At 41.1% G+C, this 15,979-nt stretch overlaps 1 protein-coding gene across 1 annotated transcript; it reads right to left on the bottom strand.

Moving 5' to 3' along the window:
• Nucleotides 1-829: 829 nt before the first annotated feature.
• On the bottom strand, nt 830-15,502 carry LOC308251766 (olfactory receptor 7A17-like; the record flags this gene model as incomplete). Its single annotated transcript, XM_080675469.1, has 2 exons — nt 830-1,452; nt 15,178-15,502. The coding sequence occupies 2 exons, from the start codon at nt 15,500-15,502 to the stop codon at nt 830-832; spliced, it is 948 nt and encodes a 315-aa protein (XP_080531595.1).
• Nucleotides 15,503-15,979: the final 477 nt, after the last annotated feature.

Genomic DNA, 15,979 nt, shown 5'->3' with positions numbered 1-15,979 from the left:
CTCTCTCTCTCTCTCTCTCTCTCTCTCTCTCTCTCTCTCTCTCTCCACCTTCTTTCTCACTTCCCCCATTCTGAGACCTTCTGATGTAGCCCTTAGGATGCTGTGTATCCTCCAGGACCTGTGAGTAATAAACCTTGTAATTTCATAGATCTCTCATAATTGTTGCAATTTTAATAAGGATCACAAGAGCCCGTCCAGCCACAACATTGACTGTGGTCTGAGGAACAAGTAGCAGGGCCCAAAGCTAGTGCCCAGGCATTTTCAGCCTATAGCATTACCATCAATAGGCTGAGACTTATAAGGAACAATGATAAAGTCAACATTATCAGGAAGAGCAGTTAGAGTGCTGATGTATAAAGAATGAGAAGCATAAAAGTTAAAATGGAGGTGTCAGATTTTTCTGTAATGAATTTATATGAATAGTGTGAATAACCAAGCAAAGTTTTTCCCAGTGAATAATACAACATATGACTATTCTATCTATAAAATAAGAACAACTTCCTTACAATGATGTATGTCATTTGAGAATAAAGTAATCTTAAGAAATCCATTTTGTCCATGAAATAAACTGGAGTTAGCATTCTGATCAAGGTTGGAAAAGGTATGTTAGGTTAGAACAAAAGAGAGAGGGAATAACTGTCTGTATAATAGACGTAGCAGAAAGTGTAATGAAATGGTTACTTAAATTGTATAGAGAAGTTGAACTCAAACAAAAGGAAATTCTGGGAAATAAATAAAAGAAGCAAGTTGTACAAACACAATCTGATTAAAGGATCTTAATTTCTGGTTTTCAGTCTTGAAGCCTGAAATCAAGTGCACCTTTTCAGACTCAGCACAGCTGTTCTTTTATGGCCGCCATCCCAAAGATTCGTTTCAGGGCCCCTTTTATGTCCTTGTTCCTGAGACTGTAGATGAAGGGGTTTAGCATGGGTGTGACCACGGTGTACATCACCGAGGCTGCTGCACTTGAGTGTGAGCTGTGGGCAGCAGCAGAGCCTAGGTACACTCCTAGGCTGGTACAATAAAATAAGGACACGACTGAGAGGTGAGACGCACAGGTAGAAAATGCCTTATACTTCCCCTGAGCTGATGGGATTGCACGTATGGAGGACACTATCTTAGAGTAAGAGTAAAGGATACCAACGAGGGGACCACCACCCAGTAGCACAGTTATCAAATACATCACCATGTTATTAAGAAAGTTGTCAGAACAGGCAAGTTGGGCCATCTGACTGAGTTCACAGAAAAAGTGGGGGATTTCCAAGTCTGTACAGAAGGTTAGTCGCAATAACAGTAAACTTTCTAACAAGGAATGCAGGACACTTGTGATCCAGGACACCAGAACCAGCAGTCCACAGAGCCAGGGCTTCATGATGACTGTGTATTGCAGGGGGTGACAAATGGCCACGAAGCGATCATAAGCCATCACAGTCAAGAGGAAGTCATCCAACACTGCAAAGAGTGAGAAAAAATAAGTCTGGCTGATGCAGCCTTCATAGGTTATACGTTTGTTCTGTGTCTGGATGTTCCATAGCATCTTTGGGACGGTGGTGGAGGTGACACAGATGTCTACCAAGGACAGGTTGGAGAGGAAGAAGTACATGGGCGTGTGGAGGTGGGAGTCTGAGCTGACGGCCAGGATGATGAGCAGGTTTCCAAGCGCAGTGATCAGGTACATGGAGAGGAAAAGCCCAAATATGAGGGGCTGCAGTTCTGGTTCCTCTGAAAAACCCAGGAGAAGAAATTCTGACACTCCTGTAAGATTACCTGGTTCCATGAGGTGGGGGTGACTTCCAAGAAAGAAGAAAAAAAGCATGAGGACTTTTCATACAATCTAGTGTTACTCACGTGGCTGTAATGCTACAGTGCGTCTCCTGCAGTCAAGAAATTAGCTTCAGTATTTTGGTCTGGATTTGGTTCCATGTAAGACCTTCTTGTGTCATTTCAGAGTAGGAATTTTTGTCCCAATCTCCTTTTTACCTAAGACAGTGGTCGGCAAACCGCGGCTCGCGAGCCACATGTGGCTCTTTGGCCCCTTGAGTGTGGCTCTTCTACAAAATACCACAGCCTGGGCGAGTCTATTTTGAAGAAGTGTCGTTAGAAGAAGTTTAAGTTTAAAAAATTTGGCTCTCCAAAGACATTTCATTCGTTGTACTGTTGATATTTGGCTCTGTTGACTAATGAGTTTGCCGATCACTGACCTAAGATGTCAGGTATACTAGAGTTTTAATGGGAAAATTTTCATGCATTTCAGGAATATGAACTGAGTGCTGACCATGTTTTTAGCATTATCTGGGCTGTGAGTAGAGGATGCTGAAGAACAAAAGTCCTTACAACTCAATTTGGGGAAAGAATATAGAAGCAAATAATAGAAATATATAAAACTAACATTACAAATGGTGAGAGATCTGCTCAAAGTTAATATCCGAGTATGTGATGGGCCTTGAGTATAATTTTAGTCAATCTGTCTGAACCAGAAATGATTTTGCCCTGAGGGTGTCTGGCCATGTCTGAAGGGATACCACTAAATACCTACAATTCACAAAAAAGCACCCCCCCTCAATTATGATCCCTCCCCAAATGTCAATGGTAAAAGGTGAGAACACCTAGTTTAGATCAGCACTTCTCCAATTTCAGTGTTCCTATGTAGTCCCCAGGATTCGGGCTCAAATGCAGAATTTGATGCAGCAGGTCTGGAGGGCTCAGAGACTGCATTTCCGACAAGCTCCCTGGTGGTGTGATGCTGCAGGACCTGGCCTGAGGTCCACTCTCTGAGTAGAAAGGCTGTGGTTCTGTGTTAGAGTTAGCTGCAGGCAGTTTTAGGTCTATGATCCAATTATTGACTTTGCATGGAGTTTTAAAGGAATAGTTATTCACGCATTCTAGAGGCTATGATTATTTATTGTTTCCTTTATATAAGGGCCCTGAGTGACATAAAATAATACTGAAAAATGATTGGTAGCAGGTAGAGTAAGAACCTCTCAAAGGTGTCCATATACTAATTCCCAGAACTTTAAATATATTATTTTTTTATAGCAAGGGAAACTTAGGGTAGCAGATGGAACAGCGTTGTTAATTGGCTGACTTTATTTTATTTTTAAAATATATACTTTCATTGTTTTCAGAGAGGAAGGGAGAGGGAGAGAGAGCTAGAAACATCAATGATGAGAGATAGTCACTGATCAGCTGCCTCCTGCGCGCTCCCAATTGGGATTGAACTCGTAACCTGGGCATGTGCTCTTTTTTTATTTTCTTTAAATCTTTATTGTTTAAAGTATTACTTATGTCTCCTTTCCCCCACATTGACCTCTCTCTGGCACTCCCACTCCCCAGCACATGCAGGGCATGTACTCTTTTTTAAAAAATTTCTTTATTGATTAAGGTATTATATATGTGTCCTTATCCCCCCATTACCCCCCACCTTCCATTCATGCCCCCACTTTCCTGTTGTCTGTGTCCATTGATTAGGCTTATATGCATGCATATAAGTCCTTTGGTTGATCTCTCCCCCTTACCAGTGAGTAGGGCATGTGCTCTTGACTGAAACCCAACTGGGACCCTTCAGTCCACTGACAGTTGGTCTATCCACTGAGCCAAACCAGCTAGGGAACTAATTGACTGACTTTAAAATAGAAGATGAGCCTAGGTCATCCAGGTGGAACTAAGGTAAACACAATGGTCCCCTAGATGCAAAAGGGGAGACAAGATGAAAATGTACACGATTGGTTTTATTTTGTTTTAAATATATTTTTATTGATTTCAGAGAGGAAGGGAGACTGAGAAAAAGAAAACAATGATGAGAGTGAATCATTGATTGGCTGCTTCCTGCAAGCCCCCTACTTGGAATTGAGCCCGCAACCCCAGCATGTGCCCTTGACTGGAATCAAACCCGGGACCCTTCAGTCCACAGGCTGATGCTCTATCCACTGAGCCAAACCAGCTAGGGCTACACTATTGGTTTTGATGAAGGAGGAAGGGCCCCGAGTCTAGGAATGCAGGTGGTCAGAAATGCAAACTGGAATTGGGAAGAAAACAGATTCTCCCCTGAGCCTCTAGAAGGAACCCATTCCTGCAGGCATCTTGATATGAGACTCATTTCAGGCTTCTGGCACCTAGGCCTGTATATGGTCACTTTCAACAACTACTGCAGGAATATTTTACAGCAGCAGTGGAAATCACATGGAGTAATTTATTCAGTAAAATACATTTGATAGAACTTAGTTTAAGTCTCTCTATTCATTAGGTTCCTTGAGTAAGGGGATTTTACAATGAAATCCCACATGAAGTAAAGAAGAAATTTTTAAACTATTTGGAGATATTCCATCCCATTATCTGGAACAGTAAAGTCCTCATTACATAGATGTAAACTGTTGTGAACTATGATGCCTTTGTGTCATTAAGACTTAAGGTACAATGTGTGGCCTTAATTTCTCTATCACTGAACTGTAAGAAGTATTGTTTCTCAGCGCACTATACTCTTTGGCTAGAAGATGGTCAGTCCTCAATTTATGTTCCCCAAGTGCATGGCAGAATTTCTCATTCAAAGTATGGAAAAATGACCACTGCAGGAAAAGGCTGAGTGTGGGGCAGGAATTTCCACTAACTGTGCAATATAGAAAGTAAAAGAGTACAAAACCCCAACACATATGCAGCCTCACGAGTGATGAAGGAGAACTATTTAGTATTCCCCTTTAGACTTATTAAATATTTTTCGTGTGAATACCAGCGTGAGAGGAGAGACTGCAATGTATGTCTCACTAACTGCTGTTTCAAGCTACTTATATCTACACTCATGAGTCTGAATCTTTTCAAAGAACACAAAGCAATTTCAAATACACCCCGTCTTAGAAATTTAATTCAAACACTCTCACTTCACTACATTGTTCTTCACACCTAATACTCTATCTCCTTCTCCCTGAACAGCAAAGCTCCTCTATATGTTTTCATTTCACTACAGCCATTTTATGCATCTCACTTATTCTACAATGTCATAGAACTGGACTCCCATTTCCACCACCCAATTGTCCACTATGGGCCATATATTGCAGATTCAAAGAGATACATACATATTAACATATTAAGTAAATTGAGTATAAGTTAGTTACTTTACTTAACCAAGAATACAAACAGAGATATAGGGTCTCTGGGCTGGGCTGATTAGGGTTACAGTTACTCTGGTAAAAACTGAGAGGTTCCATCCTCTCTGACCCTTTCCTGATGTACCTGCTGCGTTACCAGACTCACCTGGATGGGTCTCTGAGAGGAAGGTCTCCGTGTGGAAGTCTGAATGCTCCCTGGATGTTTGATGATGAGACTGAAGCTCTGCCCCACACGACACAGCAGGAAAGAGTGAAGCATCAGTCCCTGAGCCAGCTTAGGAATCAAAAGCCACAGCCATGTCCTGTCCCCCAGCGTTGTACAAGCTGAGGACTGCACAGGGGAGACATTTACAGCTCTCTCTATCCCTGCTCATCCGGCACATTTCCCTTGTGTCATTGAAACATCTAAGCTCATGATTTCCCTCTAGGCCTCTGGAATAAACAGAAAGAAAATTTCCCTAATGATTCTCTGATCCCAAGAGACCAGGTTAAAAATCAAGTGAGTTCAGTTTTTATGATGCCTTGTCTTGATCTTACATGCTTTCCAGATATCTAACCTCTCACTACCTTATTCCAACACTGATTGACCATTTTCTTCAACGTCTGAGATTATGGAGCCCATCAGGACCAGGTCCCTGTGATCCTCAAGCACTGATCTGTGGTGGGGACACAGCCCTGATGTCTCTAGAGAATTGCTCTTCTCCTCTCCAACAAAAGGACTGAGTTCCTTTGATATGGAATCCTGGGCTTCCTGACACACTTGTCAAAATAATAAGGAATTTTGTACTTATTTCACCAGTGAAGAGCTGTCATTTGGTACCTCATTATAAAATATTTGTTAAGTATGAGATACATTTTGAAAGTTTTATGTCATATAGTCTGAGCTTAGTATCTTATAGACTTTGCCTGATTTAATTTTTCAAAATGCCCATTCTATTATGGATTTCATTCCCCTTTGCAAAAATTGAATTTGAAGGAGTTTATTGATTTGCTCGAAGTTATGACCTAAACAAGGGATGGGCCTTGATTGGAATCTGTCATGTTGCTTCTAATTTTCAAACTCTGGGCCAGTGGTTCTCTACCTGAGATGATTTTGTCCCTGGAAATATTTGGCAATGTCTGGAGGAAGGTTGCTCAACACCTATAATACTCTACACCAATAATTATCGTGCCCTACTTGTCAGCATGAGAAGGTGAGAAAATCTAATGTACACCAGCACTTCTCCAACTTCAATGTGCGTATAAGTCACCAGGATTATAGTTCAAATGCAGGTCTTGGTGGGCCCAGAGATTCTTTGAATCAAACAAGTGTCCAAGTGGTATTGTTCCTGCAGGTGCTGGTCTGTGTATCACACTTAGAGTAGAAGGGTGTGGCCGTGTTAGAGTAAGGAGTAGGTAGTTCTAGATTTTTAGAACCAAAGATCATTTTGCATGTAATTTTGAATGTATAGTGTATTCACTCACTCTAGAAGCTGTTATAAATTCATCGTTCAACTATTTTTTATAAGGATTTATAAATGATATCATATGATAGTCTTCTGAAAAAATACCTTTTTGATTTTTTTTATATAAGGGCCCTTGTGTGACACCATGGAATACATTATTGAAAAGATTTTCACAGTAGGTCGAGCTTCTAAAGATATCCACATCATAATCCCCAGAAACTTGTATTATGTTACTTTTCATTGCAAGATAGAATTAGAGTAGCAGATTGAATAGTTGGGCTAATCAGCTGACTTTAAGATAAGATTGGTCTTAATAATGTAGGTGGGACTAATAAAAGCACCATGGTTCTAACATTTGGAAGAGGAAGGAAGAATTGTTGGAATTAGAGGGAGACTAAAAGATGCTACACAGCTGGCTTTAAAGATGGAGAAAGGGCCATGTGTCATGAGAAACTGTAGTAGGAGAGGAAATAGATTCTCCCCTGGAGACTCCAGAAGTAACACACCCCTACAGACATTTAAAAAATTACCATTTTATTCCATTTTTTATTTTTATTGTTGAAAGTATTACAGATGTCTGCCAATTCCTCCATTGTTCCCTCCCCTCCATCTCTCCTCCCCCAGCCGTCACCACACTATTGTCTATGTCCATGGATTATGCATATATGCATACAAGCATATACGTTCGTTGATTATTCTCTGCCTGCCCGTCCTACCCTCTTCCCTGTGGTATCCATCAGTCTGTTCCATGCTTCCATGCCTCTGGACCTATTGTTTTGGTCAGTTTATTGTGTTCATTAGATTCCACAAATAAGTGAGATCATGTGATACTTGTTTTTCTCTGACTAGCTTATTTCCCTTAGCACAATACTCTCCAGGGTAAGAGATCCTTTTTTATAGCTGCATAGTATTCCACAGCTTTTTTATCTTTTCATCTACTAATGGCCACATGAGCTGTTTCCAGATCTTAACTGTTGTAAATTGTCCTGCTATGAACACAGGGGTGTGTATATTTTTTCTGATTGGTGTTTCAGGATTCTTAGGATATATTCCTAGATATGGCACCATGAGGTCAAACAGCAGTTGGATTTTTAATTTGTTGAGGAAATTTTATACTGTTTTCCATAGTGGCTGTACCAGTCTGCATTACCACCAGTAGTGTACTAGGATTCCCTTTTCCCCACATCCTTGCCAATACTAGTTTGTTGGTGTTATTGAGTTACCACGTGACACCTACCACATGTATTCTTGGCAGATATGTTCTCTCATACAGTGGGTTCCCTTTGCATTTTGAGGATGTTGTGTTTTTGTTTGTTTGCTTTTTGCTGTGCAGAAGCTTTTTAGTTTGATGTAATCCCACTTGTTTATTTTTTCCTTTGTTTCTCTTGCCCTAGGAGATGTATCTGAAAATTCTGCTATGTGAGATGTGTAAGATTTTGCTGCCTATGTTTTCTTTTCAGATTTCTATGGTTTCATGACTTACAATTAAGTCTTTTATGCATTTTGAGTTTATTCTTGTGTATGGTGTAAGTTAGTAGTCTAGTTTAATTTTTTTTGCATGCATCTCTCCAATTTTCCCATGACATCTTCAATGTTACATGACATTGCACATAGACAACCTTAAAGCTGCCACTGAAAAACTATGAGGTTCAATAAATGAATTAGGCAAAGTAGCAAGATACAAAATTAACATCCAGAAGTCAGTGTCATTCTTATACTCCAATAATGAACTTTAAGAAAGAGAAACTAAAAACAATCCAATTTACACTGCAACAACAACAACAAAAATAAGGTGCCTAGGAATAAACTTAACTAAGGAGGCAAAAGATCTGTACTCAGAAAACCATAGGACAGTGAAGAGAGAAATAGAGGAAGATAGTAACAAAATAAAGCATATACTGTGTTCATGGATTGGGAGAATTTACGTCATTAAAATGTCCATACTATGCCCTACTGGTTTGGCTCAGTGGATAGAGCGGCAGCCTACGGACTGAAGGGTCCCAGGTTCAACTCCGGTCAAGGGCCTGTACCTTGGTTGCGGGCACATCCCCAATAGGGGGTGTGCAGGAGGCATCATCGATATTTCTAAGTCTCTATCCCTCTCACTTCCTCTATGTAAAAAAATCAATAAAGTATATATTTTTAAAAAATAAAATGTCCATACTATCCAAAGCAATCCATAGATTCAATGCAATCCCTATTAAAATACCAAAAGCATATTTCAGCGATCTAAAACAAATACTCCAAAAATTTATATGGAACCAAAAAAGACTCTGAATATCCTCAGCAATCTGGAGAAAGAAGAACAAAGTTGGAATGGTCACAATACCAGATACCAAACTATACTACAAAGCCACTGTAATTGAAACAGCATGGTACTGGCACAAAAACAAGCATACAGATTAATGGAATGGAACAGAGACCCCAGAAATCAACTCACGCCATTATGGTCAATTAATTTTTGTCCAAGGAGTCAAGAGCATGTAATGCAGCAAGATGGTTTCTTCAATAAATGGATTTGGGGAAAATGGACAGGTACAAAGAAAATATGAAATTAGACCACCAACTTACACCATACACAGGAATAAACTCAAAAGGATAAAAGACTTAATTGTAAGCCACAAACCCATAAAAATTCTAGAAGAAAACATAAGCAGTAATATCTCAGACATCTCATGTAGCAGTATATTTCTTGATACATCTCCTACGGCAAGGGAAACAAAGGATAAAATCAACAAATGGGACTACATCAAACCCAAAAGCTTCTGCACAGCCAAAGAAAACCATCAACAAAATGAAATGGGAACCGACTGTATGTGAGAACATATTTGCCAATGATCCATCTGATAAGGAGTTAATTTCCAAAATATATAAAGAACTTATACAGCTCAACACCAGGAAAACAAATAATCCAATTAAAATTGGGCAAAGGACCTGAATAGACACTTCTCCAAAGAGAACCCACAGATGGCTAATAGACATGAAAAAATGCTCAAGGTCACTAATCATCAGAGAGATGCAAATTAAAACTATAATGAGGTATCACCTCGCACCTGGCAGAATGGCCATCATCAACAAATCAACAAAGAACAAGTGCTGGTAAGGATATCGAAGAAAAAAAAAAAGAACACTAGTACACTGCTAGTTAGAATGCACACTATTGTAGTGATTGTGGAAAACAGTATGGAATTTCCTCAAAAAAATCAAAATCAAACTGCTGTTTGACCCAGAGATCCCACTTCTGGGAATATAGGCTAGGAATCCCCAAACACCAAATTAGGAAGAATATATGCACCCCTATGTTCATAGCAGCATTATTTACAATAGTGAAGGTCTGGAAACAACCCAAGTGCCCATGAGTAAATGAGTGAACGAAAAAGCTATAGTACATTTACACAATGGAATACTAAGTAGCTGTGAAAAAGCTCTTACCCTTGTGATAGCATGGATGGACCTGGAATCTATAATGCTAAGTGAAATAAACCAGCCAGAGAAAGAAAAATATTACATAACCTCACTTATATGTGAAATATAATGAGCAAAATAAACTGATTAACAAAATAGGTCAAGAGACATGAATACATGGAACAGATGACACATGGTAGCGTAGATGGGGCTGGGGGGGACAGGAAGGAATTAACCAAAGACCATATATGTACATTTGCATAACACATGGACACTGACAATAATGTGGTAAAGGCCTGGGGTGGGGTGGGTGCTGAGTAGAGGGGCCAAAGAGGAGAATGGGGGATTCCTATAATACTGTCAACAATAAAAAAAGACAATAGATATCTTCATTAAGGCAAAGATTGACTTTTGTCATGGAAGATTCTAGCCTAGGAGATGACTGCCTGCTATAACCTGCTTTTAGTTAGGAAGTTTTAATTTCAGACCATCTTATGTGGATGCATTAGGTTTTTGAGTTTTTAAGGCTACTATGCAACCCCCCTTTCCCCCCGACTCCGAGCTTTTCAGTTTTTGTTTGTGGTGCTTTTTTCGTCCACATGACAAAATTTAGAAAAGGAGAAGTAATTTCCTTGGAGCTATGGAGGAGTCATAATTGTAGACAGCACTGGAATTTTCAAGCAGAAAAGAAAATATAATCCATTAAAAGAAAAAAAATACACTAACCAATCACTGACCCTAATGCATAAAGCCCCTTATACATGGACATCAATCTTCCATATTTTGATGAGTACAGCATGAAAAAGCAATATTTTGCGTAGTAACAAAATTAGTGCTTAACAACTTTGCTTCCTCATATTTCAGGTCATCTCTAACATTAAAGCTGTATTAGATTAATTGATGAAAACTTGCCTTTCCAGGTAGACGTCACTAGTAGACATACATTTGATAGTCACTTTTTGTCAGTGTCTATAGTAGGAATTTGGGACACTGAGCTGAATAGCATCATAAAGCCAGGAGAGGAGAAACCAAGATGGCGGCATAGGTAAACACCTAAACTGCTGCCTCGCACAACAATTTCAAAACTACAACTAAAAGACAGAACGGACACCATCCAGAACCACAGGAAAGCTGGCTGAGTGAAAATTCTACAACTAGAAGGAAAGAGAAAAGCTCACAGAGAATTGGAGGTACGGCAAAGGGGCTTTGTGCGCACAGAGAGGAAGGGCGGCTGAGAGCCTGACTGACTTTCTCTGGCGGAAGGGGGAAGGAAGCCTCTGACCGCACTGAACCCCAGTTCTGACTGCACTGAACCCCAGTTCCGGGCGAACCCCTGGGGACCCACGCTCTTACGGGGGGAGTCTGGACTCTCGGGCGGAGACTCGAGCTGGGAAAGGCAGAAGTCTGAAGGCGCGCGCGGGCCAGTGCGCACAAAGGCTGCGGAAGTTGCCACAGGCTTTCCCTAGTGGAAGGAAGTCAGAGGATTCTGACTGCACTGAGCCCCAGTTCTGACTGCAGTGAACCCCAGTTCCAGGCGAGCCCCTGGGGACCCACGCTCTTGTGGGGGGAGTCTGGACTCTAGGGCGGAGACTCGGGAGCCGGGGAAGGCGGAGGACTGAAAGCGCGCGCGCATGCCAGTGCGCACAAAGGCTGCAGAGGTTGCCACAGGCTTTCCCTAGTGGAAGGGAGTCAGAGGCTCCTGACGGCACTGAGACCCAGTTCTGACTGCAGTGAACCCCAGTTCCAGGCGAGCCCCTGGGGACCCACGCTCTTGTGGGGGGAGTCTGGACTCTCAGGCGGAGACTCGAGTTGGGGAAGGCGGAGGACTGAAAGCGCACATGCGCGCAAGGGCAAGGCTGACAGGAAGCCAAGACTGAGACTCCACCCCATCCAAGCTGAGCACAGAGGCTATTGCAATTTGGCAAGTCTAATCCTATAAGGCTGTCTCCAGCACCGAACTTCTCCCAGCATAGACACAGCTGATCCTTACAGCCAACTGGCCCAGAGGTCAATTCTTCCCAGTGATACCAACAACAATCAAGACTTAATTACAACAAGGCTGTACACACAGTCCACAAAGGGGTGCACCAAGAGTGTCCACCTCAGGTTAACTGGGGAGGCTGACCCACTGGGCCATATTGGAAACCTAGCACAAATATCTACCTTACCAACTCAGGGAAGCAGTGAAAATGCGGTGTCAAAGAATCAGATCACAAACGAAAAAAATGGAGGAAAACAAACGACTGGATATAGAATTCAAAACCACGGTTATAAGGCTTTTTAAGAATATCCTAGAAAAGGCCGATAAATATAACGAGACCCTCGAAGATATGAAAAAGGACCAACTAGAAATTAAACATACACTGACTGAAATAAAAAATATTATACAGAGACCCAAAAACAGAATAGAGGAACACAAGAATCAAGTCAAAGAATTGAAATACAAAGAAGCAAAAAACACTCAACCGAAAAAGCAAAAAGCAAAAAAAAAAAATCCAAAAAGTTGAAGATAATGTAAGAAGACTCTGGGACAACTTAAAGCGTACCAACATCAGAATTATGGGGGTGCCAGAAGAAGAGAGAGAGCAAGATACTGAAAACCTATTTGAAGAAATAATGACCGAAAACTTCCCCCACCTGGTGAAAGAAATAGACTTACAAGTCCAGGAAGCCCACAGAATCCCAAACAAAAGGAATCCAAAGAGGACCACACCAAGACACATCATAATTAAAATGCCAAAAGCAAAAGACAAAGAGAGAATATTAAAAGCAGCAAGAGAAAAACAGTTAATTACCTACAAGGGAGCACCCATACGACTGTCAGCTGACTTCTCAACAGAAACTATGCAGGCCAGACGGGAGTGGCAAGAAATTTTCAATGTGATGAATAGCAAGAACCTACAACCAAGATTACTCTACCCAGCAAAGCTATCATTCAGAATTGAAGGGCAGATAAAGAGCTTCACAGATAAGAAAAAGCTGAAGGAGTTCATCACCACCAAACCAGTATTATATGAAATGCTGAAAGGTATTCTTAAAGAAGAGGAAGAAGAAAAAAGTAAAGATAAAAATTATGAACAACAAATACATATCTATCAACAAGCGAACCTAAAAAAATCAAGTGAATTAAAAACCTGAGGAACAGAATAATCTGGTGAATATAATAGAATCAGGGGCATAGAAAGGGAGTGGACTGATAATTCTCAGGGGGAAAGGGGTGTGGGGGGTACGGGAAGAGACTGGACAAAAATCATACACCTATGGATGAGGACAGTGGGGGGGAGGTAAGGGCAGAAGGTGGGGTGGGAAATGGGTGGAGGGGAGCTATGGGGGGAAAAAGGAGAAATAATTGTAATAATCTGAATAAAGATTTATTAAAAATAAAATAAAATAAAATAAAATAAAATAAAAATAAAAAAAAATAAAGCCAGGAGACCAGTTATAAAGCAGAGTGGCATGTTTGTACTGTAATTGCCTGACACTGAAGTTTTAATTTCCAAGGCATTCATTGGAAAGATAACCATGTTGGATAAACATATGGCCACCTCTGTGACACAGCTATGAGATAAGCACCCAGGCCAACTGGCCCAGGAAGTTCTCCTCATGGAAAGCCCTGGATGACATAGATAACTGACCTCATGAACAACTCTCCTTTTCATTTTTCACACGCTAACACCTGCTCTTAAGTTTTAAATTCACCAAGAAAGAGTGACTGTAATAGATGCAGAGACCACAGTTGTGTTCTCTCTCTCCTACCCCCCGTCTCTTCTTCCTCCTCTTGCCTCTTTCTCTTCCTCCTCCTCATTCTCCTCTTTCCTCCTACTTCACCCCCCTCCCCTCTCCCCATGACCTCCTTTGTGGACTTCAGGCAGGGTGTGTGAGCAGGATTTGTGAGCAATGGACCTTGCTTTTACCAGGTTCCCTGAAGGTTGCTGCTTGTGTGCATCTTGCAATCATAGTAAGAACCACAAGGGCTGGTACAGCCACAACATTGGCTCAGGTCAGTGTCACAAGAATTCACACCCACGTGAGTGCCCCAGGCATTTATAATGCATATCTTTCTTATCAATAGGATGAGACTTAAATGGAACAACATTTAAAATCTACATTATCAGGAAGAGATAGTGATGTAAAAATGAATGACAGATACAAAGTGAAAACTGGTTTCATATTTTCCTGTACAATAAAATTAAATAAAAGTCCTTAAATACAATATATAGTTTTGTCCATATGAGTAATACAACCCTGATTATTTTTTCAGGAAAACTAGAGGAAAATTTCTTAGCATAATATATGTCAATTGAGAAGAAATTATTTTAGAGAAATCCAAGTTGTCCCATGAAAGATATGAAAATTTCCAAATAGTTTTGATGCAAGGTTGAGAAAAATTTTGAGATTGTATAAAAATGGTAAAAACAGAAAACTATCTATATATTATACCAGAAACTTGATAAAGTGAGTTAATTATCTTATATATAGAAGTTGAATACAAAAAATGGACATGCCAGGGAATAAAGAGAAGGATCCAGTTCTCTCCCACATGATCAGTCACAGTTTCTGGTTTCAAGGTGTTGAGCCATGAAATCAAGGGCACTTTTTCAGCCCAAAACAATTGTCCCCATTTATACCGGCCATCCCCAAGAAGCTATTCAGAGCCATCTTTATGTCTTTGTTCCTGAGACTGTAGATGAATGGGTTCAGCATAGGTGTGACCACGGTGTACATCACTGAGGTGATTGCACTTGACTGTGAGGTGCGGGTAGGAGCAGAGCTGAGATACACGCCTAGGACTGTACAATAAAATAAAGAGACTACTGAGAGGTGAGATGCACAGGTAGAAAATGCTTTATACTTTCCCTGAACTGATGACATTCTACATATGGAGGACACTATTTTAGAGTAAGAGTAAAGGATCCCAGCCAGGGGACCACCAGCCAACAGCCCAGTTGTAAAATACATCATTGTGTCATTAAGAAAGGTGTCAGAACAGGCAAGTTTGATCATCTGCTTAATTTCACAGAAAAAGTGGGGAATTTCTAATTCTGCAGGGAAGGACAGTCTTGATATCATTAAGCTATGTAACAAGGAATTCAAAACACTAATGATCCAGGACACCAGAACCAGCAGTCCACAGAGCCAAGGGTTCATAATGACTGTGTAGTGCAGTGGGTGGCAGATGGCCACATACCTGTCATAGGCCATCACAGTTAGAAGGAAGTTGTCCCAACCTCCAAAGAGTGTGAGAAAATACATCTGTGTGATGCAGCCTCCATAGGTGATGGCTTTGATCTGTGACTGGATGTTCCACAGCATCTTTGGGACGGTGGTGGAGGTGAAACAGATGTCTACCAAGGACAGGTTGGAGAGGAAGAAGTACATGGGCGTGTGGAGGTGGGAGTCTGAGCTGACGGCCAGGATGATGAGCAGGTTTCCGAACACAGTGATCAGGTACATGGAGAGGAAAAGCCCAAATATGAGGGGCTGCAGTTCTGGTTTTTCTGATAATCCCAGAAGAAGAAATTCTGAACTACCTGTGTCATTCCCTGGTCCCATGAGGTGGAGGTGATGACTAAGAATGAAAAAATACTATAATTAATTTTCATATAAATGGGCATTACTAACCATTGAAATGCTACAATTTATATTTTGTGGTAATGTAATCTATCTATCTATCTATCTATCTATCTATCTATCTATCTATCTATCTATCTGGAGCCCAGTGCACAATTTAAAATTGTACAACGCCGCCCACCCTCGAGTTGCAGTTCTGGCCCTGCCTCCCTCCCTGGGCCCAGCAGCAGCTGCGGCCACTGCCGGTCTGGCCCTGCCTCCCTCTCCAGCCCTTGAAACAGCTGCAGCCACTGCTGATCAGGCCCTCCCCCAGCGCAGGTGCGGGGGCCCCTGCCACCCCGCCCCCAACGCTGCGCGTGCAACCTCCTCCTGTCCAGTCGACCTGTTACGGTGTCCTGGTTAATTAGCATATTTCTCTATTATATATATATATATATATATATATATATATATATATAT

Source organism: Plecotus auritus (assembly GCF_963455305.1).
Source record: "Plecotus auritus genome assembly, chromosome: 6".
NCBI lineage: Eukaryota > Metazoa > Chordata > Mammalia > Chiroptera > Vespertilionidae > Plecotus > Plecotus auritus.
This window is presented reverse-complemented; position numbering and strand designations above follow the sequence as displayed.